The sequence below is a fragment of the Pipistrellus kuhlii genome, unplaced genomic scaffold (genome assembly GCF_014108245.1).
Source record: "Pipistrellus kuhlii isolate mPipKuh1 unplaced genomic scaffold, mPipKuh1.p scaffold_m20_p_28, whole genome shotgun sequence".
In the NCBI taxonomy this organism is placed as follows: Eukaryota; Metazoa; Chordata; class Mammalia; order Chiroptera; family Vespertilionidae; genus Pipistrellus; species Pipistrellus kuhlii.
This window is the reverse complement of record NW_023425527.1, coordinates 903087-925996: the sequence shown is the minus strand read 5'-3', so window position 1 is coordinate 925996 and position 22910 is coordinate 903087. Positions and strand designations below refer to the sequence as shown.

General features: G+C 53.9%; 1 protein-coding gene across 13 annotated transcripts in view; it reads left to right on the top strand.

The window, feature by feature from the left end:
- Positions 1-22910, top strand: part of MSI2 (musashi RNA binding protein 2) — a 357057-nt gene that overhangs the window by 293586 nt on the left and 40561 nt on the right. For all 13 annotated transcript variants that reach the window (XR_004990791.2, XR_004990790.2, XM_045587338.1 and 10 more), the window contains 2 exons: positions 664-746; positions 15457-15571. Coding sequence is in view for 11 of the 13 variants with exons in the window: in XM_045587338.1 (XP_045443294.1) it covers positions 664-746; positions 15457-15571 (198 nt within the window). In the remaining 2 variants the exon portion in view is untranslated. The remainder of the gene's footprint in view (positions 1-663; positions 747-15456; positions 15572-22910) is intronic.

Sequence of the window (22910 nt, the reverse complement as noted above, 5' to 3'; positions counted from 1 at the left end):
GAGGGGCAGGAGGGTAGCAAGAGGAGCTCGGGATGCTGAGCGGAGGTTGCCTGCCAACATCCTCCAGTACGGCTGGTCTAGCAAAGGCGGTCTCCAGCCGAGTACATGCCATGGCTAGCCGACAGGCTGACAGCAGGCATCAAACGGTCTTAAACTGCCCCAAACCTGTAGCGCGTTTGAAGCGGCAGTCGAGAAAGGATGCCTGCGCAGAACAGAGGCCTGAAACTTTTAATAGTTTCTTCCAGGCCTCAGGATGTCCTGATGAGGTATTAGAGGAAGTAATTCAGGAAGAAAAGGACAAATAACCGTCTCCGTCTGGAGGCCGACCGGAGGGCTGGCCACTCCAGCAGAAAGGGCAAGCGTGGCCCCCGGGTGAGCCCGCCGCCGCCGGGGGCTGCCCACCACCTTGCAACTGACAGACAGGAAAAGGTCCTGTTTGCTCGGGGACAAATGGAAGCCACCCAGCGCCCGCCGCACGTGGGGGAAATCATTGACTTGTCCTCACTGTCGCGAGGGCACCAATTAGAAATCGTGTCCTCAACCAGGGATCTGCACGCCCGGCTCCTGTGGCCACTGTGGGACAGACAAGAGAAAACGCGTGGGCGGCCAGACCTGAACTCACCCTCCCTCTTTTTTTTGTCTCTGTCTCCCCTTTTCCTTTAGGGTTTGGCTTTGTCACTTTTGAGAATGAAGACGTTGTGGAGAAGGTCTGTGAGATTCATTTCCATGAAATCAATAATAAAATGGTAAGTTTACAGGGGTCACGCTGAAAGGCGATGCCTCCCTGCCCCCATCTACACGCCGTGTCACGCAGACCGCCCCAGCGGGGTCACCATGCTGCAGGTTGGGCAGGGTGGGCAAGGAGGCTGGACTCCAGGGGGTCAGCCCTGCCAACAGCAGGAGTTCGGGGCCATATAGCTTTACAGGCCACACAGCCGGCTGTCACAGCTGTTGTGATGTCGTAGCGCGAAGGCATCCATGAACGAGCGGGACACGGACGATGAAATCTCATGTCATTCTCGTGTGTCACAAATATTTGTTTTTACCATTTAAAAATGGAAAACCTGTCCTTAACGCAGCTGTACAAAAGCTGGCAGAGGGCAGATGTGGTCGGCAGGTTGTAGTTCACCAGATCCCAGGCTTAGGGTATGTGTTTGCTGTTTAGGTTGGCAATTAGAGGGGTTGGGGCGATGGGGGTGCAGTATATCCTAGGTTAGTGGTCAGCAAACCGCAGCTTGTGAGCCACATGCGGCTCTTTGGTCCCTTGAGTGTGGCTCTTCCACAAAATACTACGGCTTGGGCGAGTCTATTTTGAAGAAGTGGCATTAGAAGAAGTTTAAGTTTTAAAAAATGTGGCTCTCAAAAGAAAGTTCTGTTGATATTTGTACTATTGATAATTGGCTCTGTTGACTAGTGAGTTTACCGACGACTGTCCTAGGTATGTTGGTTACCACCATTATGTCTCTTTGCTGGATAACTACCATTTTTCTCCCTCCGATCAATTAATTTCATTGTCATGATCAGCTGCTTCTGCCCCTCCCTTTTGCACTCTGAAGCTCCTTTTCCTGGGGGTGGCTCCTCAAGGAGAGGAAGGTTGAATCATTGGAAGTTTGGGGAACTGGGTCGGCCTCCCAGAGACATGGCCACCAGAGGGCGCCGCACCATGTGCAGAATGTGCGCACTGGCTGCTTCCTTCTCAAACTCCTGTCTTCCGGTTTGAGTAGGTTGGTGAAAAAGCCCTTGGTTGTTGGTTGCAGAGCAATGGGAGCTCAGCAAGTCCCTCAGAGCCAAAACATTCTGGTTGGCCAGCAGGGCCTCAGGTCCAAGAGAAGGAGGGCAAATTTATGTCTCAATCGCAGCTGTAACTTCAGTATTATTTTTCTTCTTTCCTTTAGTCAGAACATTCGTTGCTTCGGAAACATGCATTGTTTGAAGCCCAAACTATTCATTGTATATGGTCTGATATGTGTTCCCTGACTTTAAATTCAATAATGGGGCTTTTAGAGTGGATAAGATCAAAGCAATCTGCTTAGCATGTGGTGCTACAGGCCTGATTCAATATTTGACTTGCTAATTTTTTCCCAGGGCACTACAATAATATTGTTGGTATTGTTCCTAGCCATCGTATGATCTGAAATGAAAATACCGTTTCTCTGCATGCTATAGATTAGAGGTGTCAGCTCAGGCGTTAAAATGGTAAAGGGGAGATAAGAGTGTGGGGCTAACAGGTGCCCTCCCTGGCTTTCCTGCCCTCGGAAGCCGGTGCCTTCCAGCCGGTCCCTCTCTCTTTCCGTAGGTTCCTACTTGCAATTCTTAAAACTAGAGAGACGAGGGCTTAAAGGGAAACATGCCTGCGGGCCCAGGTACATGTTTGCCCCAGCCTGGTGTGGGTGACGGACTAGCAGGCACGGCCGAGAGCGCTGGCAGGCACATTCCCACCTGCTAGGACTGACCGCTTCACCAGGAAGGCACAGGTCAGCCGGCCAGGAACCACACTGAGTGCTGCCTCCAACGCATAGGTGTGGCCTTCACCGCTGCTGGCTCTGAGGGAACCTGAGGCGCGTGGGGAAGGGCTTTATGCTTTCCACTGTTCCAGGGGGGAAACTCGGCCCAGGGGATACGCCTCAGGGCTGCGCAGGCAGTAAAGGAACATGGGTCTTGAGCTTATTGGCTCTCGGATGACCCCAGACAGACAGTTGTTTGAGCTTCGGGTGGGAGGGTGAACCCCCAGATGATTAGGGGGCGATCAGAAAGTAGAGTTTCAGCTCCAGCAGGGTAAAGCCAGAGAGGTTTGTAGCCATTGACCCCAGTCATTTGACAGGTGTCCCTTCTTTCCACCCAGGTCGAGGCTGACGATGGCAGGTGCAGATAGCTGTTTACAGCGCTAGGGCAGTGGTCGGCAAACTCATTAGTAACAGAGCCAAATATCAGCAGTACAACGATTGAAATTTCTTTGGAGAGCCACATTTTTAAAACTTAAGCTTCCTCTAACGCCACTTCTTCAAAATAAACTCGCCCAGGGCGTGGTATTTTGTGGAAGAGCCACACGCAAGGGGCCAAAGAGCCGCATGTGGCTCGAGAGCCGCCGTTGGCCGGCCACGGCGCTAGGGTTTCTGTCTTTTTGAATCTGGGCTGCTACCTGTTACTTAAGACAATAAGCAGAAGTGGAAGTAAATGAGAGGAGAGCGTGAGGTGCAGTGGGTGGGGTCACAGACAAGCTTTGAAGGTGTCCCTGCAGGCGCCCGCCCCGCCCTTTCCGGCTCTCAGGGAGTTAAGCCGCTGGCGAGGGCGTTGGTAGGTCGCCTCCCTGAACTCCAGTGTAAGGGCCTGTGATGTCCCCTCATGGGGTGGCGGGGCCCCTCCTCTGAAGGGCACTGGGAGCTGAGTCCTGAATCGCTGTGGATTCTGTGATACTGGTTTGTGCTTCCGAGGCCTAAGGAAGAGGAGATGAATTTAAATGGTGCAACGGACAGAATTCAAATGAGAGATGGAAAGACTTGGAGACCTCAGAGACTGCTAAGCAGAAACCCCGCCGGTCAGACTGTCCGGGGCGTGTTCTGTAAACCGGGCTGTGCTGGGGGTCCTGGGCCCTGGGCTCCTCTGCCAGGCACAGAGACGAAGGGCTTGCTGCTGGTCAGGCACAGTCAGGACCCGCCTCCAGGCCTGCGGTTAACCAGAGCTCCCGTGCCCTGGCCCTCGGGGTCCTGTACGGATAATTATGGGAGAAATGAGCTCAGAGGGGACCATGTGACCGTGAGGCTCATCATCATTTTCAGAGCCATTTCCTATCTAATCTGGTTGTCGAGTCTCCTGGGCATTTTTAAAAAATGAGGGCCCTTCTCCGCCATCCTGGAGAGCCAGCAGCAGGCGGGAGTGCTTGTCAGGAAGCTGGGAGCACAGAGCTCTGTCTCCCGCCCCATAGAGGCCCTGGCTGAAGGAGGTCACCACCAGGGTGGTGGCAGGGGGTGGCCAAGAAGACCCCACATGGCACCTCCCACTAAGACCCCGTGAATAGCTGACATTTTCGATGCTAAACTACACGCCCTGCTGAGCGCTTGCTCTCTGCGCCTCTTCTCATTGGCTTATCACACACCCACTGTGGTGCAGGTGCTCATTGCCTCCCCATCTTACTGGTGGGCAAGGTGAGGCAGAGAGAGAAGCTCGGCAACTTGCCCAGGGCCACAGCGTCCATCATTGGCAGCACCAGATTTCAAGCGCCAAGAGCTAAGCCCAGAGCTCACATCTGTACCCAATAGGCTCTCCGCCTCCAGGCTGACGGGGACGTCAGAGGTCACCCAGGGGGACTACACCTCCCCAGGCCACTGGCTGCCCCGACAGCCACGTTGCTGCCCAGGCGGCTCCATGTTTTCCTAAGAAAGGGCAAAGAGATGGGCTCACTGGGCCCAATTCCTCTCTGGGGAGAAGGGCTAAGCTTGGGGGATAAGCAATCCCTGTCAGCCACGATGGATCTCCAGGCAGGTGAGGGAGGGGCCTGCCGAGCAGCTGGCCACCACCCCAGCTCAGGGCCAACCCCCAAGTGATGATGGCCCCTTACTCAGCCCCTCCCTCTGTCTTGGCACAGGTCAGAGTGAAGCACAAACACAGCCCCTTCTCAGTACACACACACACACACACACACACACACACACGCGCGCGCGCGCGCACACGCGCGCACGCACACACACGCACACGCACACCATGCTCGCACATGCACAGCCACATGGTGTCCCTCGGGGAGGAACACCTCAGACCACTCTGCAAGCCCGGGCGCGGGAGCAGCTAATAAGGCCTCCCGCCGCGGCCCTGATTGAAGCCGCCTCCGAGCAGCAGGGACACTGGCTTGATTAGTGCCAGCGCAGCCTCCCAGGCCTCCTGGCGAGCCGCAGGCCAGCCAGCGCGAGGCGGCAGCGCAGGGCGGGGGGCGGGGTCCGCACAGACCCGCTCCGGGCTTCCCCAGAGGCCTGGCTCAGTCCCTGCCTCAATGGAGTCCGGGAGGCAACACCAGCCTCGCTGGTGAGAACTTGGGGTCAGTTGGAAAGGTGCCCGGGCACCTGGAGTGCCTGTTCCCACACCTGACTCAGCTGGCGGCATTGGTATTTCCCGGGCACTGTGATGGAGCTTTGTACTGTGCACACGCGTCTCCTTTCGTGCTGACGTAGGGGTCATTGTCCCCTCTTTTAGGTGGGACTTGAGCTCAGAGCGGTGGAGGGACTTCCACAGCCCACGGTTCTCGGTGGCAGAACTGGGATTTGAACCTGTGTCTTTCTGGCTCCAACCCTGTGCTCACACTGCACCCTTCTGCCAACATAGGCAAACCTCAGAACTGAAAAATCAGGATCGGTTTGACCGGTGGAGGCAAAGCTTTGCTTTTACACGGTTTACCATAGGGTGCTTTTAAATGGTCCTGCTGCTTGTTCCTTTAAGGTGATCTGATTTATGAAAATTGCTAAGCAGTTTGCAAGCTGGTTAGAAACACAGTCTCACACTCCTTCCCCACCCCCTACCCCCTACCCCCAGCCTACTGAATTAAAACCTGTGTTTTGACATACTCAGTGATCTGTGCACACATTTAAGTCTCAGAAGCATGGGACAAGGACCACGGCTAGCAAGAGATAAAATAGTAATTCGGGTCACAATGGTCACCAGAGTCAGGAAGGGATCCGGGATGAGGGGAGTGAAGCCCTGAGAGCAGGGAGCCAATGGCCCGCCTGTCACGTGAAGGCCAGCACCACCCACCATCCCCTGTAATCAGAGACAGGTCTTGTCCCCAGGAGGACTCACCCCTCCCTCTGCTCTGGGTCTTGCAGCATCTATAGTAAATGTGTGGGCGCATCACTGGGGTGAAGGGCTGGATCCTCTGAGTTTTCCAGTGGTCTTGGGCTCTACAGCAGCGGTCGCCTAAAACCATCGGAAAACACAGATACTTACATTACGATTCATAACAGTAGCAAAGTTAGTTATGAAGTAGCAACGAAAATAATTTTATGGTTGGGGATCACCACAACATGAGGAACTGTATTAGAAAGGTTGAGAACCACTGGGCTAGATAGTGAATATTTTAGCCTTTGAGGGCCCCATGTCTGTCTGTCACAACTACTCCACTGTGCCATCACAGTGCAGGACAGTAAGGACCTGGTTTGTGAGGCTACATTAAAGTAAAACCTTATTTACCAAAAAAGCAGCCGCTGAATTGGGCCCATCGGCTGTAGTTTCCGACTCCCGCCAACTAATGTGGCTAAAGCAGGTGTGTCTGCTTATCTCCGGGGCCACCCAGGGTCACTGCAGCCCCGCCTGGTGCGAGGAAGGGAGGTCCCTGCTGAGTCAGCTTTTTACTCGTCAGAGGCAGACTATGGGGCAGGGTGCCCCAGATAGACGCTGCAGGAAGTACTGGTGTCTTCTGTGTTGGGGGCGGGGCAAGGTGGGGAGTAGAGGAATGCTCGGATTAGGGTGCTGTCAATCCGAGAGGCCTGCTCAGCAAAAGGTGCCGCCCCCTCGCTGCCCAGTGCCCAGTGCAGATGCTCACTGCTCCAGTGTGTGACCTTGGGCAAGTCACGTACGTAGCTTCTGGGCCCACGTCTGAGACAATGACGATGGCCCCTGCCACAGAGAGGGAGGGCTGAGGACTCGGGGAGGGCTCTGAAAGGGCACAGCACGCTCTATCGAGGGGACGGGTCTTTTACTATTATCGTCGCCACCACTGTCATTATTCTTAGAATCATTTTATTGAACAAATTGTGCTCACAAGCTAAGGCGTTCCTGGCATGATTACAGGTCAGTAAAATGCAGGTGTACAGACCAGAGCAGGACTAGGACCTGAGTCTCTGGGGCAGGGCAGGGTGTGAGGTAGGGATACTCCGTGCAGCGTGGAGGGCACATCCCGCAGAGCAGAGGGAGGAGGGGACACTGAGGAGAGGTCCCAGGGAAGCTGGCTCCCCCTGCAGCTGAATCATCCCACTCCTCTGAGCAAAGCCTGGTGGGGTCTCAGGCCTGCTGCAAAGTTAGTTATGAAGTAGCAACCCTGTGGGTTAACCCTGGAGCAGGCCCTTAGGGGTGGGAGGGGCCAGGAGGAGGGACAGCAGGGGAGTCCCGGGTTGGCCTCTGGGACCTGCGGCTGCAGAGCTGGACCAGGCAGTCGCAGAGCCCCAGGCAGGGTGGGCACGGGGCGCTGCCACCTGGCAGGGTGCCCAGATGACTGGGCACAGCCCCCTCCCTCAGGCTGCTCCTCCTCAGCTGGAAGCCTGGGAGCTGGGTCGGGAGCCAGCCCAAAAGCGGAGGCCGGGGGGAGTGATGTGGGTGGAATTAACCAGGCTTCTGTGTTCCCCACCCTATTTGTAGCATCATTCTCACTCGTAAGCTAATTTTAGCCATCCATTCTGCCTCTGTTACCATTTATAAAATGAGAATGTCAAATGCAATATTAAACAAGCAGGATGACGGCAAAAAAAGGAAATGCCAGAGAGGCACTTAATAAATGAATCTCGCTTTCCATGGAGAGGGAGGTCCTGTGTCTCCTCCCCCCCACGCACACACACCCAATCACGCACTGGCACACGCATTGTGTGTGTGCTGCTGTTAATTGGGGCAGAGGGATTTCTGTGTGGGGGAGTGACGGGGAGGGCAGGCTGAGTGGTTGGGGTAAATGTTTGTTGCTGTTTAGGCAGAAGTAATGAGGCTGGAGGAGAGGTGGCCTCCCAGTCCCCTGAGTTGTGACTCATTTGCCCTTCATGTGTCCTCTGGTGAGGTCACCATGGGGTGGGGGATGAGGAGAGCGGAGCATCTTTCTCACTGTCCAGGTGGCCCTCGCCTCTGGGCTTTGCTGCGAGTGCTGCCTCCCACATCCCCTACAATCCCCCCGGGAGGGGCTCAGGGACCCTCGAAAGAGGCAGCTCTCCCTCTGCTCCCCTTGCCTGGAGCCTGGTCTGCCTTTGCCTTTTGCTGTGCTGCTCTTTGACTTCCAGGAGATGCAGGCTAATGCTCCGGCCGCGCCTCTTCTTTCCTTCGCTCTCAAACAGAGTCCTTACGCCGGGCCCCTTCGGCGCAGGCCCCAGCGAAGCCCACCCTGCCTGGGGCAGCGCCCAGCCTGGTGGCTGTCTGGGCACCTGCTGGAGGCGGAGACTTCTTTTCACTTTGAAACGTCCTTGCAGGCTCCCAGAAAGGAAAAGAACAGCTGTTGCTGCCACCATCAGCTTTTTCCCCAAATAGTGCAGCCTCGGCAGCTCCCTCTGCACCTTGCTGACGAAAGCAGGAAGCTGGGGCCCTACCTGGCAGCAGGAGGGGGGGCGAAGGGGAGTTAAGGAAAAAGTCAGCCCACGGTCTGCTGGGCTGGGGTTGCGGCCACTTCCTCTCCTCGCTGCTCCCCACCCAGTCTTTGGGGTTTAAGTCAGCACAGATAGGAACTGGCTTTACCACCTTCATTCCGTGTATATCCTATCCGTCATACATGTATGCGCTCACACACAGGAGGATGGTGTGACCGTGCTCAGGACACGCTGTGCTCCTTCCTCCCGGGATTGATCCTATTGGCCAGGGATAAGTGACTCTGTAGAGTGGGATCCCCGGAGTGGACGGTAGAACCAAGAAGAGGTGACGTGATGCTCTGAAGGTCACTCAGAGAGAGACCCCAGCGGGTCCATCTCGGGGGTGAGTGCCAGGGGGAGGAGAGTGGGTCCCGCCCTCTGGCCTCTGGAGCGGGCTGCTGACGTGCTGTCGTCCTGCACCTTGGCACTCCTCAGCCTTGTTCTTCAGCTCCGCTCAGCAGCGCTCAGGGCCGCCTGGGTGTGCGGCGAGCAGCTGTGCGGGGTCCACAGGCCCGGGCCGCACTGGTTTGATGCTCTGCTGAACTCATGGTTGTTGTTGAACAGCCCACCCCCACCCCCAGCCTTCGTTTTGCAGCAGCCGGGTGGTCCCTGGCACAGCCCAGGCTTTGAGGACAGTAGAGACCTCTCCTCCCAGAGAAGCTGGCCTCCTGTTGGGCCTCCCTGCTCTGCTCTTGAGAGCAGGTCCCCCTGAACCTGAGTTATGAACCTGCATGAGTCCCATGGGGTCCTGCCCTCCTGGAGTCTCCAGAAAGGCTTGTGACTGGCAGAGAGGGCAAGAGAGAGCAGTGGGCAGAAGGAAAGGCTGTGGCCACGGGGTGGCACAGGCCGAAGTAGGGAGCGCTGTGTGGTTCCTGGGGGGCAGCTGACTCTCCTGTCTTACTGGGGAGTCTGGGAGCTGCTGGGCTCCAGACAGGGTCCCTGAATCCTTTTTTTTTTTTTTTTTTTTTTTTTAAGAGAAAGAGGAAGTGGGGATGGAAAGGGAGAGAGAAAAACATTGATATAAAAGGGAAACATCGATTGGCTGCCTTCTGTATGTGCCCTGACCAAGGATCGAACCCACAACCTGGGCATGTGCCCCCACCAGGAATTGAACCCACCGCCCTTTGGTGTACAGGACGGCGCTCCAACCAACTGAGCCACCTGACCAGGGCAGGACCCCTGAATCGTTGCACTAGGGCACATGTGTCAAACACAAGGCCCGCGAGCCAAATCCGTCCCGCCAGGCCTTGCAATGTGGCCCGCACTGTGCTGTCATCACTGCACTCCGCTGCGTTTCCATCACAATGACAGTTTATGACTGTTCAGTAAACCATTCGGCCCGCGATTTAGGCTGGATTTTAGATTTTGGCCCCTTCTCTGATTGAGTTCGACACCCCTACACTAGGGTGTCATCGCCCCTTCTCCGAGGAGATTGTGAGCCGGGGGCTTCAGAGGAGAGTGTTGGCCTGGATCCCCAGAGCCTGGCTGAGGAGCAGCCCCTGATCTCAGGGCAAGACCAGGCCAGACCTCTGTCTTCCCAGGAGCTGCACAGAAGGACACTGTCCACCGTGGAAGCCTCAGTCATCCCCGAGCACTCGCCCGCCCAGCCCCCCCTCCCCTCCTCCCAGCCAGCCAGCCCGGGTTGACCTCTGAGCAGCCAGCGGTGGGTTTTACCCTTTGAAATGGGCCCCTCTCTCCCGGTTTCTAACATAACCTGCTTGGGGTGGAAGTGAGGCTGCAAACACTGGCCCCTTCAGGCCACACAGAGTTTCCTTGTCCTGGGCTGAAAGTCAAGGCCGCAGCCCAGGGCTTGTGTTTCGCCAGACCCGGAGGGGCCTGGTTTCCCTCCGGCCCTGGGGGCGTGCTGACAGGGGCTGTTTGTGTAGAAACCAGGAAGAAACAAAAGCCTTTTCACTTCCCAGACCCTGGTTTCTCAGACTGCCAGCCTCTTCCTCTTCCAAAGGGTGCCAGGCCGGGAGCTGCCTCAGGGAGGGCTCCGGGCCAGCTGAGGGGCAGGAAGGGGGGCAGCCACTCCGAGTAGCTGCCCCCACAGAACTCCCAGCGGCCTTCTCCGAAAGCCAGTGCCAAACGTTCCCCCTTAGGGCATGGCAGAGGACCCACTGGGCATGGGCCATGGCATCAGGCAGATCTGGGCTCAGACCCAGCCGTGCCACACACGGACCAGTCGGCAGTGCTAGGCCAGGTGTCTGACATCCTGGGCCTCGGCTTCCTGTTCTGTAAGGTGGAGAGACGGTGATAGAGGGCATCGGTGTTAAATGTCGGAGGTTGATTGCTGCGCTGCGGTTACATCAGAAAATGTGTTTATGTTTGGGAAAGGCACACCCTCATGTGTGCAACTCACTCTCAGATGGTCGGGGGGGGGGGGGGGGGATCATAGCTACAGTCAGAGAGCGTGTGCAAATGAGAAAGCAGAGTGACAGCCCGTTGACAACAGGTGATCTGGGTAAAGGGTACAGGTGTGCTTTGTGCTGTCCTTGCGACTTCCCTGTAAGTGAAATTATTTCTAAGTAGCGAGTTAGGTTAGAAGCGGCCCTTGCTGAGTTGCTTTGGACCCTGATGGGGGAGGCAGCCAGCACGGAGGGTTGGCGCTCACACGTGTGCAAGCTCACTCACGTCAGCCCGTGAGTCCTCCTAAAGGCCATTCTTCCGGGCCCAGAGCCGTGGGGCACGGAGCCACTCCTCTCCTCCCAGCCCAGTTGCCGAAGCGGGGCAGCATGCTTGGAGATGGGCATTTCAAAGCCAGTGCCATCTACCTTTGGGGAGCTGGTCTTCAGTCCCTGGGGTGGGACTGCTTCTTGGCTTTGTCAGCTGTGACACTGGACAATGGGAGACCTCGTCTTCCCAGTATGAGCAGCTGGTCATCGTGTCCTCTGGGCTTCTTATAAGCACTGCTCCAAGTGTCACCTCCTGCCCCATCTCTGGCCCCGCCAACCTAACTGGTTTTCTGCGCCTGCCTTTGAGGCAGTAGCAGCACAGCCACCAGGAGGCGCTCTGGAGGTGGGGACTGAAATGTTGGTTGAGGAGATTCAAGCACCAAGACTCAGAGACGTTCCCTCCTCAGACTCTACCCCCACTCCCTCAGACTCGACCCCCGACCTCCATCGCACTTCTGTTGACCTGGGGGCCAGACAAGCCTCTCTGGGCTGCCCTGGGAGAGGAGCTCCCATGTCCTGCTGGGTCCCCCTGGTGAAGGCAGCCTCAGTGCCCACTGCCCCAGGAACCCAGCCAGCTGGACACCAAGAGTGAGAGGAACAGTTCCCCCCTTCCCGCCCCTCGATGGTCTGCTCAGTGCTCTTCACTGAGCTCATGTGTTGGTTAGTCTCCACAGACGGCCCTTGAGCTATGCCCCCCAGGATTCACGTACCCGTACCCCACACCCAGTCCAGGCTGGTCCCCAGCAGAACAGGATGGAAATAGCAGTGAGACTCCCAGGGTTGGGCTGGAAGAAGCCTGGCAGTGCCGGCTGTCCTTGGCGTGCTTGCGCCTGGGACGCGGCTGCCATTGCTGTGAGAAGCCCGAGGGCCATGGAGAAGCCAGGAGTAGGTGCCCCGCCCCCACCACGGACAGGCCCTGCAGGCCTCGTGAGTGAGGAATAAACTGGTGAATTTTATTCCTCGCTCCGAGCCCAGGCTCTCAGGTTTCAGCCCCAGCCACCATCTGACCACAAACACAGGAGAGACAGCCAGCCAGAGCCCCGCTGAGCCCACTCAACTCACAGAACCACGAGAAAGAATGATAAGTTGTTGCTCGAAGCCACTAAGTCTGGGGTATCTGTTGCGCAGCTGGCCGGGACACAGCGTGTGGCCAGATGACCGAAGGAGGTGACCGGGGCTTCGGGTTTTCCCCGAGTTGGTTCTGACTAGAACTCGGGTTGTCCATGCCAAGTCCTCTGGTTTGCTCGGGGCCCGGTGGGAAGGTGGCAGAGTTGGGGGAGGGGTGGGTGTGACCCAAATGTGGTCTATCACTCCAGAGGCTCCAGAGGCTGCCGGCCCAGGAGTTACAAGGTCTGGTTGACGAGTGAGGACTTGTCTTAATGCTAGGAGAATATGACAGGTCTGCTCTTTTCAGAAGAATGAGGACTCTCAAAGGTGGGGCTGCCTTATCTATCTCTGTGTCTCTCTTCCCCCTTTCTGCCCCCCCCCCCCCCCATCACTACCTCCCCAGCTCAGCACTTGCGGTGTTTGGAGTTGCTCAGCCCCATTGAGTTAAATAGATGGTCTCCTTGGCCATAACGAGCATGTGAGTGAGTCCACACTGTGTGTGGACCTTCACTGAGGCGCCAGGGAAGACGGGACTGACCCTGATGCCCGCCTTAAGGACTGTCTGATGGGGGAGACGAGGTTTCCTCCTGTGTGATGGGTGAAGGACAGAGTTCCATCCTCAGCGAGCCCCTGACCCACTAGAAGGACTTGCGATACAGAGGATAGTTCTGCCTCTTTCCCCTTTTGTGTGTGTTCTTCATCCAACATCCTCAAGAGGATCGGGGCTGGGTGGGCAGACCTCCTGGTCCTGAGACATCTTCCCAGAAGCCTTCAGTGCAGGCCAGGCAGGCTCCCTGTCACTCAAGTGCCCGGAAGGTGCCGGGGTCCCTGAGAGAGTATGCACGTCCCACCCCCTGGCCTCAGGGAGTGCCCATGGTTGGCACAACAGTGGTTGACAGAACCCACGCACTTGGCGCTGCCCAAAACAACACCAGCGGAGACAGCAGAATTAAACAGAGCTGCCAGCCCTTCTCTGAGAGATGAAGAGTAGGTGGGTTTGTTTAAAATATTCCCATTACAGTCAGTTAACCTTTATGTTCCCTAAATGAAAATTGTATAAACCTGAAATTTTCGTTGATCAGGTTGCCTAGGAACAGGCAGCGGGTTTTCATAAGACAATGCAGTAGATTGTCACCGATAGGGCTATTAGGAAGTGAGCTGGTTAGCGGTATTATTCCGGATCCTGGTGTTATCGTCAGGTAATTATCTGTCTGCCTCCGCAGAGCACACCCTGCTCGGGCAGGCTCTTGCAAATGAGGTTTCTCAGCCTGCTTCTGAGTCCTGGGGGTGGTGGGGACCTGGAGTCCGGGAGCAAATTGTCACACTAGGTTTAGGGGAGAAATCTGATACACCCAATTCTGATTCATTCCTTCCTTCCTTCCTTCCTTCCTTCCTTCCTTCCTTCCTTCCTTCCTTCCTTTCTTTTTTTCTTTTTTTTCATTTTAGAGAGAGGAAGGGAGAGGGAGAGAAGGAGAGAAACATCATTGATGAGAGAGAACCATTGATCGGCTGCCTCCTGTGCACCCCCCCGCTGGGGATCGAGCCCCCCACCCAGGCGTGTGCCCTGACCTGGAATGGAACCATGACCTCCTGGTTCATAGGTCAATACTCAATCACTGAGCCACACTAGCCAGGCTCTTTCTTTTTTTAACTTTTATTAGCACTTTTTTTATGCTGAATTTACTTCCGGGTCATAAGTTTTTGATTCCTCAGTTCCTCTGGGATAGTTTTCTTCTGTGCAACCTCCTCTTCCGTCTTAGGAACAATTTGCTCTTTTCACTAAGGATCGTCTCACAGGGGCAGGAGAGCTCCTGTGGGTTAATCCGCCATGAGCTCTGTGAGTTCTGCACTGCGTCTTGGGAGCTTTGTTCACCTGGATGTGCTCAATGACCAGAGAGTCTACGTCTAAAGTAGGGGTGTCGAACTCAATCAGAGAAGGGGCCAAAATCTAAAATCCAGCCTAAATCGCGGGCCGAATGGTTTACTGAACAGTCATAAACTGTCATTGTGATGGAAACGCAGCGGAGTGCAGTGATGACAGCGCGGTGCGGGCCACATTGCAAGGCCTGGCGGGACGGATTTGGCCCGAGGGCCTTGTGTTTGACACATGTGGTCTAAAGCCTTAAGCTTGGCGTTGCTTTCTGCGTTCTTAAGTACATGCAGCCAAATTCAGCACTCTTTCTGTGCCAGTGACCCTGTACCCAGCCCCTCTCTTTGGCCTGGGCACGCCTACCAATGCCACCATTGTAACGACACACATTGGCACTCATTGCTTCTGTCTGGTGACATCCTTCAGATGCTTGAGGGTTTTCGGATATGCGTACCCTTGATGGTGTGAGCAGTTTCAGGATCCCCGACTTACCCTATGACATCCCATCTTCATCAGCAATGGGACCGATCACTGGCTAACAGTGCCTGTTCAGTTTATCAGTCAACTAAGAGCAAGTAATGCTAAGTAAGGGCCTAAGGAACCCTGAGAAAATACTGTAGGAACTTCAGCAGCAGCCGTTTTACTTATTTCCCTGGGCTTGTGTTATATGTTATTTATATAGGTAGACATAGAGATAGGTAGATGTAGATATAGATATATGTTGTTGAATAAGTAACTTCTGGGCGTGTGAGCGAGATAGGATTATGAAATTTTGGAGGCGGAAGGAAACAGACACGATTATCAACCCCTTGAAGATGTTGTGCAAAATAAGAAACCTGTAATCCAGATGGGCGGAAGCAGCGTTTTATTTTATTTCTTCCCTCAGGAGTGTGCCGGCGATGGTTTTATAGCGATAGTGCCATCACTGACTTAGAAGTTTTAAAAATCCATCCTCAGGCCTGCCCCTGCCAGGATACGGTTTACAGCCCGTGACACAAGTCTTCTGACGCTCCGTTTTCTCATCTGTGAAATGGGACTAAGACTAGCTGGCCTCTCTGTTTAACGAGAGGTGGAGTCGGAGGGCCCCGGTGTGAAGGGTCACTGACTGGAAGGAACCCACGAGGACTCTGTACACATGTACAGGTCCATCCAGCCATGCGGGGTTGTTACTGTCCTCAGACGCCACCAACAGCCCTGAGTGCCTGCTTGCTTCTCATGCCTTCCGCACACTCTGAGCTCCCAACCCACGCGTGTGTACCTTAAGCTTACGTCCTCGCTGCCCTTCCAAACCCAATTTCATCCTTGTAGGTTTTTCTGAAGCAGGATTTGCGCAAATGGTGTGTTTTCTTAAATATTTATTTTGCAGGCCATTTACTCTGCACGGCTATTTTTACAGTGAGTAAGGAGCAAGGCTAAAAATAACCCAGCCCGTAACCAGATCAGCTCTGCATTTGACATTTACGTGGAATTCATTTGCATCTCATTTGTTCGCCTCTCTGTTTAACAGGTAGAATGTAAGAAAGCTCAGCCGAAGGAAGTCATGTTCCCACCTGGGACAAGAGGCCGGGCCCGGGGGCTGCCTTACACCATGGACGCGTTCATGCTTGGCATGGGGATGCTGGGTGAGTCTGGATGGGACACCATGGGCTGGGGGCTTTGGAAGCCTGCACCCGCCTACCAGCTGGGCAAGCTGTTTACCTGTCTGGGCCTCAGTTTCCTTGTCTGTAGGTGAGAATGACAATCCCCCTTGCAAGGCAATTGTGACTATTAAATGAACAGAGATAGAGATGGATGGAAGGATGGCGGGAGGAATGGAAGGAGGGAGGGAGGGAGAGATGGGTGAATGGAGGGAGAGAAAGAGGGAGGGATAGGTGATTGGAGGGAGGGAGTAATGGATGGATGAAGAGATGGAGGGAGGGAAGGAAGGAGGGAGGGAGGGAGGGAAGGAGGGATAGATCATCTTGTCCCATGTCTGGCTTATAGGAGGGACTAGATATTTTCTTTCTTTCCACCCCTTCCTTCAAAGGGAGGAAAAGTCACTCCCTCCCTCTGTCCCAGCCCTCTCTCCTAACTGGGCGTTTGTAAGGACCTAAGGACCCCTTGGCTGGCTGAACTTGTGTGGGCTGAGGCTACATCTTCTGAAACTTGAGAGAGGTGGGAAGTGGTGAGGGTGGCCGATAATCCTGCCTATTTAAATGATTAACATTTTTCTCTTGGGATATCAAAATTTGCATTTTAATGGATGTTTTAAATAGCCTGTTTTATTCTTTATGGGGTGAGGGGGGAATGATGAAAGACAAGTGTGTTTGTCCTGGCAAAAACAATCTCCCCTGGCTTCTAGAGAAATTGAGTTGCATATTATGCCCCTTCCTTAAACGTATCTCTGTCCGTCCTACGTAGATAATTGAAAATCTTGCCGCTTAAATGGCATGAAAGATGGAGAAAGCCGTGGAGTAGCATAATGGTGTGGGTAGCAGCAATAATTAGAAATTTCAAGGCAAGAGAGCGGTATTCTAGTGCAAGTTATTGTGTGTCGGGAAAATATTAATTAAATGGGATAAATGGTAGTTATGCTAAAAATCCTATTTAGGCACACGATCTGCCTAGTTTTAATGGGTTTTCATTTGATTTGGCCAAGAGTCCCTCCTCTACATTGTTTGATAAGCTTTTTATGTATTTTCAGATTTGCTGCTGTTCAAATCATTCCTGGCTTAGTTTTACATTTGTAAAAGTTTCCTGGGTCTCGTAAATTCTTGAAAATAATTTTTCTGAGGAAATGATGAGGGCAGGTGAAGTCATTCTGAGTAATTTAAAACGGAGAGAGATGCCATGAGGATATGGAAAACAGCTGGGATGTTTATTCTCAAATTAGTATTTTTAGGTTTAACGATTTCAAAGAAAAATCCTATTGTAAGATTTTAAAAACTGGGGAAATTATCCTAAAACGTATCTGGAAGAAGAAACACTAAGAATAAGTGTGAAAATGTGTTAAAAGGAAACATGAGAAAAGACTAGTTTGGTGGAGTATATGAACATAGCACAAAACTGCAGTAATTAAAATAGTGTGGTATAGAGGAATGCATTTGTTAATGGAAAAAAGTTAAAGAACCAGAACTAAATATATTTTTACATATGAGTGTAATTATTATAAGATTTTTTTTTAATTTTTTTTTTAAGAAATCAGAGAGGGCCCTAGCCTGTTTGGCTCAGTGGATAGAGCGTCAGCCTGTGGACCAAAGGGTCCCAAGTTTGATTCCAGTCAGGGGCACATGCCTGGGTTGCAGGTTCGGTCCAACCTGCAGGAGGCAGCCGCCAATCAATGATTCTCTCTCATCATTGATGTTTCTGTCTCTCTCTCCCTCTCCCTCTTTGAAATCAATAAAAATATATTTTTTTTAAAAAGAAATTAGAATTATTTCCTGCTTGACTGCAAGGCACTTGTCTGGCTCTTACTTTAAATCAGTGTTTTTCAACCTTTTTTGGGCAAAGGCACACTTGTTTCATGAAAAAAATCACGAGGCACACCACCATTAGAAAATGTTAAAAAATTTAACTCTGTGCCTATATTGACTATATATAAAGTAATTCTCTTGAATAGGAATCAAATAAACACAAAGAAAGTATTTTATAATTACTTTATTATGAAATATTAAGTAAACAAAATAGTGAAAAATTATAAAATTCTTGTCTTGTCTGCACCTACGGCACACCAGGCAACATAGTGTGCCGCGGAACAGCGGTTGAAAAACGCTGCTTTAAATAATAATTTTTATTTGATCTTTACCCTGTGTTGTGCACCAAAAGAAACCCTGAATGGCTTAAGTCTTTTAAAAACTTAATGAGTTGAGTTCATTTCCACCTGCTGGCTTTGGAGTCTGCATAAAGGCCTTTGGGCATGACATGGAGGCTTTCTCAGGGTGCTGCTCCACCTTTCTGAGTCTAATTCCATGCCCTTCACCGGTGAAGGGTGGCCTGGGTGTTTTGCAGGAGAAGCAGAGGTGTGGAGCAGAGTCTGTTCACTCGTGACAGTCGCCAAAAGAGCAAAGGGCTCAGGGTCCACGTCTCCATAGACACCCAAGCTTAATCGCTACACAGAGGGCACCCATCATGGGAGCCACAGCAGGAGGGCCTTGTTGAATGCCAACTGTGCACCTTGCCTTGGGCTAGCGCTGGGAGACAGACATGGTCCCTGACCTCGTGGAGTTTCGGTCTAGTGAGAGAGACAGTATTTAACAGCCCAGTCACCCAGAAATCTAATCCTCCTATACAATAAAAGCCTAATATGCTAAGTGTCCAACTGTTCGACTATTCAACCAGTCGCTATGACGTGCACTGACCACCAGAAGGTAGACGCTCCAACCTGTAGGTTAACTTGCTGCTGAGGTCCAGCCTATCGGGACTGGGGAAGACGGTCCGGACCCGCCCTGGAGCCCTTCTGAGGTTCCTCCCCGGCCTGATTGTGCCCCGGGGGGTCCCTTGGCTTCTGCCCAATCCCTGCAGGCCAAGCCGAGGGACCCTACTGGTATACTAATCCGTGCACCAGACCTCTAATCTGTTATAATAAAGAAAGTGACAGGGTGATTTCAGAGAAAATAAAGGAGAATAGAACCAGTCTGAGGAATCAGGGAACACCTCCCTGTGGAGGTGACATTTTAGGTGGAAAGAGAAGAGGATGGAGGGAGTGGCTGAATAGCTCTGGTTCCTCAGGAACCAGCTCAGCCCAAGGTCCGGCAGAAGGGGTGGATCGGCCAAGACCTGGGGACAGACTGACAGTGTCACAGTCTGGTTGGCCTGTTGCCTCCCTGCCCAGGCCAGAGTCTCCCCCGAGGCTTCTCCAGTGCCCCTGCCAGAAGTGTCCTCCATTCTGTCCATTGGCACAGCTTGGCATCCTGGGCTCTGGGTGAGGAGGGTGCCTTCTGTGCTGTGACTGAAGCACTTGCTCCTTCCCTCCAAAGTGGTGACTTCGGGGAAGTCTAACGCTTCCGTGGGCCCCATCAGTCACCTGGGCCCCCCTCCCTGCTGTGCAAGGCCTGCGTGGCAGTCCTGGAACCATCACCATTGCCACCAGCAGCAACGTGGCTAACGATCTCAGCTCACACAGAACATTTTAAAAAATGTATTGATGAATGGAATGAGATGAGGTTTCAGTGACTTAAACATTTTTGTTGAAAGGGCGGAAAAGACACTGATAGGGCTTTCTAGAAGTGAGACTATAAATTATTAAAGTTTTAAAATCCATTCGTTCAACAAATATTTATTGAGGGCCCGCTAAGGGCCACGCCCGTTCTGGATGCTGGGACAGCAGCAGAGAATGAAGCCTAACCCCCGGGAGCTGACGTCTGGTGAGAGCAGACACACTGGTCGGCAAATGACCAGGACACGGCGGGACGAAATGTTAAATATCCCCAAGACTTCTCCGTCGGCGGCGGGGCGGCCTCGTCACAGGAAGGCTGATGAGCGTACAGTTCCAGTTCCTCTTTCTCCGTCTCTCTTGATGTGGCGGCAGACGTCCTTGGGGGGGAACCTGCAGCTGTTTGGGTTTTGGCTTTCACAGCCTCTGACAGAATCATAGAATGATCGGCCCAGTGGGAGTTCCTTAAAAAAGAACGCAGGAGAGAAGAGGAGGGGTCAGGTCTCCCTGCCTCTGAGCCAGACAAAACGCAAATCAACTGAGGCCCTGAGCAAAGGTCTCCCTCTGTGCAGCAGCAAAGGGGTGCCCACGGTTACCCAGCTCCGTGCACTAGACTCTCTGGTTTTCCTCAATGGACGTGGACTTAATAAAGCAAAAAAAAAAAAAAACAACAAAAAAGTAATTATTGTTGATAGATTTGACTCCTCTTGGCCTTCTCCGCCACATCGTCCTACTGCCTTGCCCTCCCCTGGCCTGGCCGGGCACAGGCTCTACCAGGGTCAGTACCAGCGCCGGGAAAACGCCTCGTTGCCGAAGCCTTGAAAAGCCTCACCCGGCAGGCCCAAGTGGAGAGCCCGTTGCCCAGGTGAAGGAAGCCAGAGGCATCCCCGTCCAAGTGGTGCTGGGAAGCCCCTGGGAAACCGTCACCCAGCGTTCCCCGGCGTGAAGCACCTCGGAAATGGAGCAGGACAAGGCGCTGTAACCAGCTGGCATCCACTCACAGCCCGCACGGGGATGGGCCCGGGACTTACGGCCGCAGGACTGGACTCCTTGTAATTTCTCCTGGGACCTGTCTTTCCCCAAAATAACCATGAGGTCTCCGCTTGCTCAGCTGTTTCCCGGTAAACAGAGGAAACACGGAACCCAGCCCCTCGTCTTCCTTGGGACGCCCCGTGACGTGGGAGGTGCCAGCTCTGTGCCGCCCAGGTGGCCGTGGAGCATCGACTGTGGGTTCTCTTGTCGAAGAACTGAAGTGTTTGTTTTATATCGCTTAAATTAAATTACATTTAAATTGGGCAGCACAGGTCCGGGGGAGCTCCGCGATTCTGGATGATCCTGGGGCTGGGCACCTTGCAGACCTTTTGCCTGTGATCTGTTCTCAGCACTTGGAGTTGTATTTGTGTGCCGATCTCATGGCCAGTGTGGTACCCCGGGCGGTGCCCTGCACCCCCACAGCAGGGGCCACACATCCACAGTCCTTGTCTCTTGTCTCTCTCAAGTCGAGGGCCCAGTGGGAGCAACTCTCCGAACCTCCGAGGAGCTGAGTAACAAACGGAGCCCGGGATTGGCCCAGTCGTGTGCCCAGCTGGCAAACAGACACCTGAGGGTGGAGCCAAGGCTTCTAGACCCAGACTTCTGAGAACTCCGGGGAGGGGGCACTAGACTGAGCTGGCTGGCAAACTCTCAGATTCGACTATAGATTTCTGAGTTTCTTTTTCCCGAGTGGAAAGCCTTTCGGTGAGAGAGGTGGCCATCCAGGCAGAAGGCTTGGTTTTTCTTTAGTGACAAGAGATAATTACTGTGGGATTGATCAGGCGTCCAGAGTACTGGAGCAAATAAATTGCGCAGCAGCCAGTGCAGGAGGGGCCCGGCTGCTAATGGAAGTGGTGGCTGGGTCACCTCCCCGTAATGTGGCCTGATGGAGCCGCCATACGGGCCCGCCGTAATGTGCTATTGATATGCAGCCAGTCCATCTCCCCGTGGGCTGGGGCCGGGAGCCGCTGGAGCAGAGCTGGGCTGCACAGCAGTAAATGAAGAGGAAAATTGAAGAAATGTTGTATTATACATTTATGATTTCATCTGCCTGACCCAGAAGATGTTCGGCGATGGGGGGTGGTGATCAGACCCACACCCCCACTCTGGCAGCGGCCAAATTCTCACCTTTGTTGTTCAGGGAGACAATATTGACATCTCCAGGAAGATGGGGGTAAGGCCCCAATCCGTGTGAACTTGGCCATGCCTCTCTTCCTTCTTGTTGAAGACTTTCGAGCACTCCAAGAGGAAAGCAGATAAAGTGGAATCCTCCTGGTGGCCCACCTGAGTCAGGGAGGGACTGGGCGGTCCACCCCCCACACCCACACCCACCCGAGGAGTCTGGAAGGTGACATATGGGCTTGCAGTTTTGCTGTCAGATTAGCACTAAAATATTTAAGACCCCCCCCCCCCCAGCACAGGTGTTAGGAGAAAATGAGTCATTTTTCATGCGGAAAGGCCTCAGGCAGCAGTGACTTGGCTGCGTGCATGTAATCCGTTTATCGATATTGTTGAAATAATGGTATAAGAAATCCAGTGCTGAAAGATCGGATTTGATCGCAGGTGATTAATTCAGAGGAGAATGGAGCTGGCCAGCCGTGAAATAAGTTCCCAAGAAGCAGCCTGCGTGTGTGGTGTGTGTGTGTGTGTGTGTGTCCACTCAGTGCAGCTACGTTTGGTCCCTGTCCCTCGTCACTGCCCCTCTGCTCCTCTTCTTTCTGAGTCTCGCTCGGGTCCTGCTCCTCAGCGGTCAGGGTCAGCCTGGCTCGTCTGGGCAGCCTCAGAGCAGGAGGAAGGCCTTCGCTGCTCCCAGGAAGGGAGGGAGGCCTCTCTCCGAGACTCACAGAGAAGGGGCACCAGGTGATGGGCAGCCAACAAAGGGCCGCAGACGACAATCTCAGAGCTCAAAGCCAAAGTCAGGCTGGTGGAGGTGGCAGGGGAGGGGGAGGGGGAGAACCCCACGTGGAAGGAGACCGTGTGAGCCCGGCGGGGTGGGCACTGTGGGCCTCCTGTGGCCGGTGGAAGCTCAGTGCGGGAGACTACACCAGCCTCCTCTAGCTGAACTAAAAGGCAGGGACATAGAGGGAAGTGACATCTCATAGCAGGAAGGAGAAGGCCACACCACCAGCCAGATTTTCATCTGCACCCCATGCCCACCCAGCATGCACCCTCAGTTCACCCATCACCCCCTCGCTTGCCTGCTAGGTCAGATATCTGGAAAATAGACAGTTGCTACAAAATGCCTGTCGAGACATGTGACACGGGCTTCTGGGTTGGGGCTAAGCTTTGTGGTGCACATCTGAACACAACCAGCCCCTCGCTGTTCTCCCAGGAATATTCTGGTACTCCATGGAGTGTGTGTGCTTGGACGAGGGCCTGGGGACCCACCTCCTCTGTACCCACATGGCTCATCAGGCCCAGTGTAAGCCCTGAGTTTCCCCGCTAACTCAGCTCCCAGGCTGAGCCTGGGCTGGCGCCGCCGGCCGCTGCCCGCTGCCTTGGAGGACTTCAATCTCCCAGTGTCAATAGCTTTTCGGTAAAGTACATCCAGGCTAAGCTCTCCAAATGTCAGAGCCGGGCCCGGGCCGAGTTCGGTGCTAATGCCTGGCATTTACTCTGCAGGTCAACAAAGCCGTGGGCTTTGGGGCTCTCTCTGCCCAAGCGTGGGTTAATTACCAGCAGGCGGAGCGCGGCACCCCCAGCCCCGGGAGAGGAGTGACCTGCCCCGGGTACAGACCCTCAGGGGAGGCGGTCACTCTGTGGAGGAGACACTCTGGCTGTCCCCTCGCCCTCCCCGT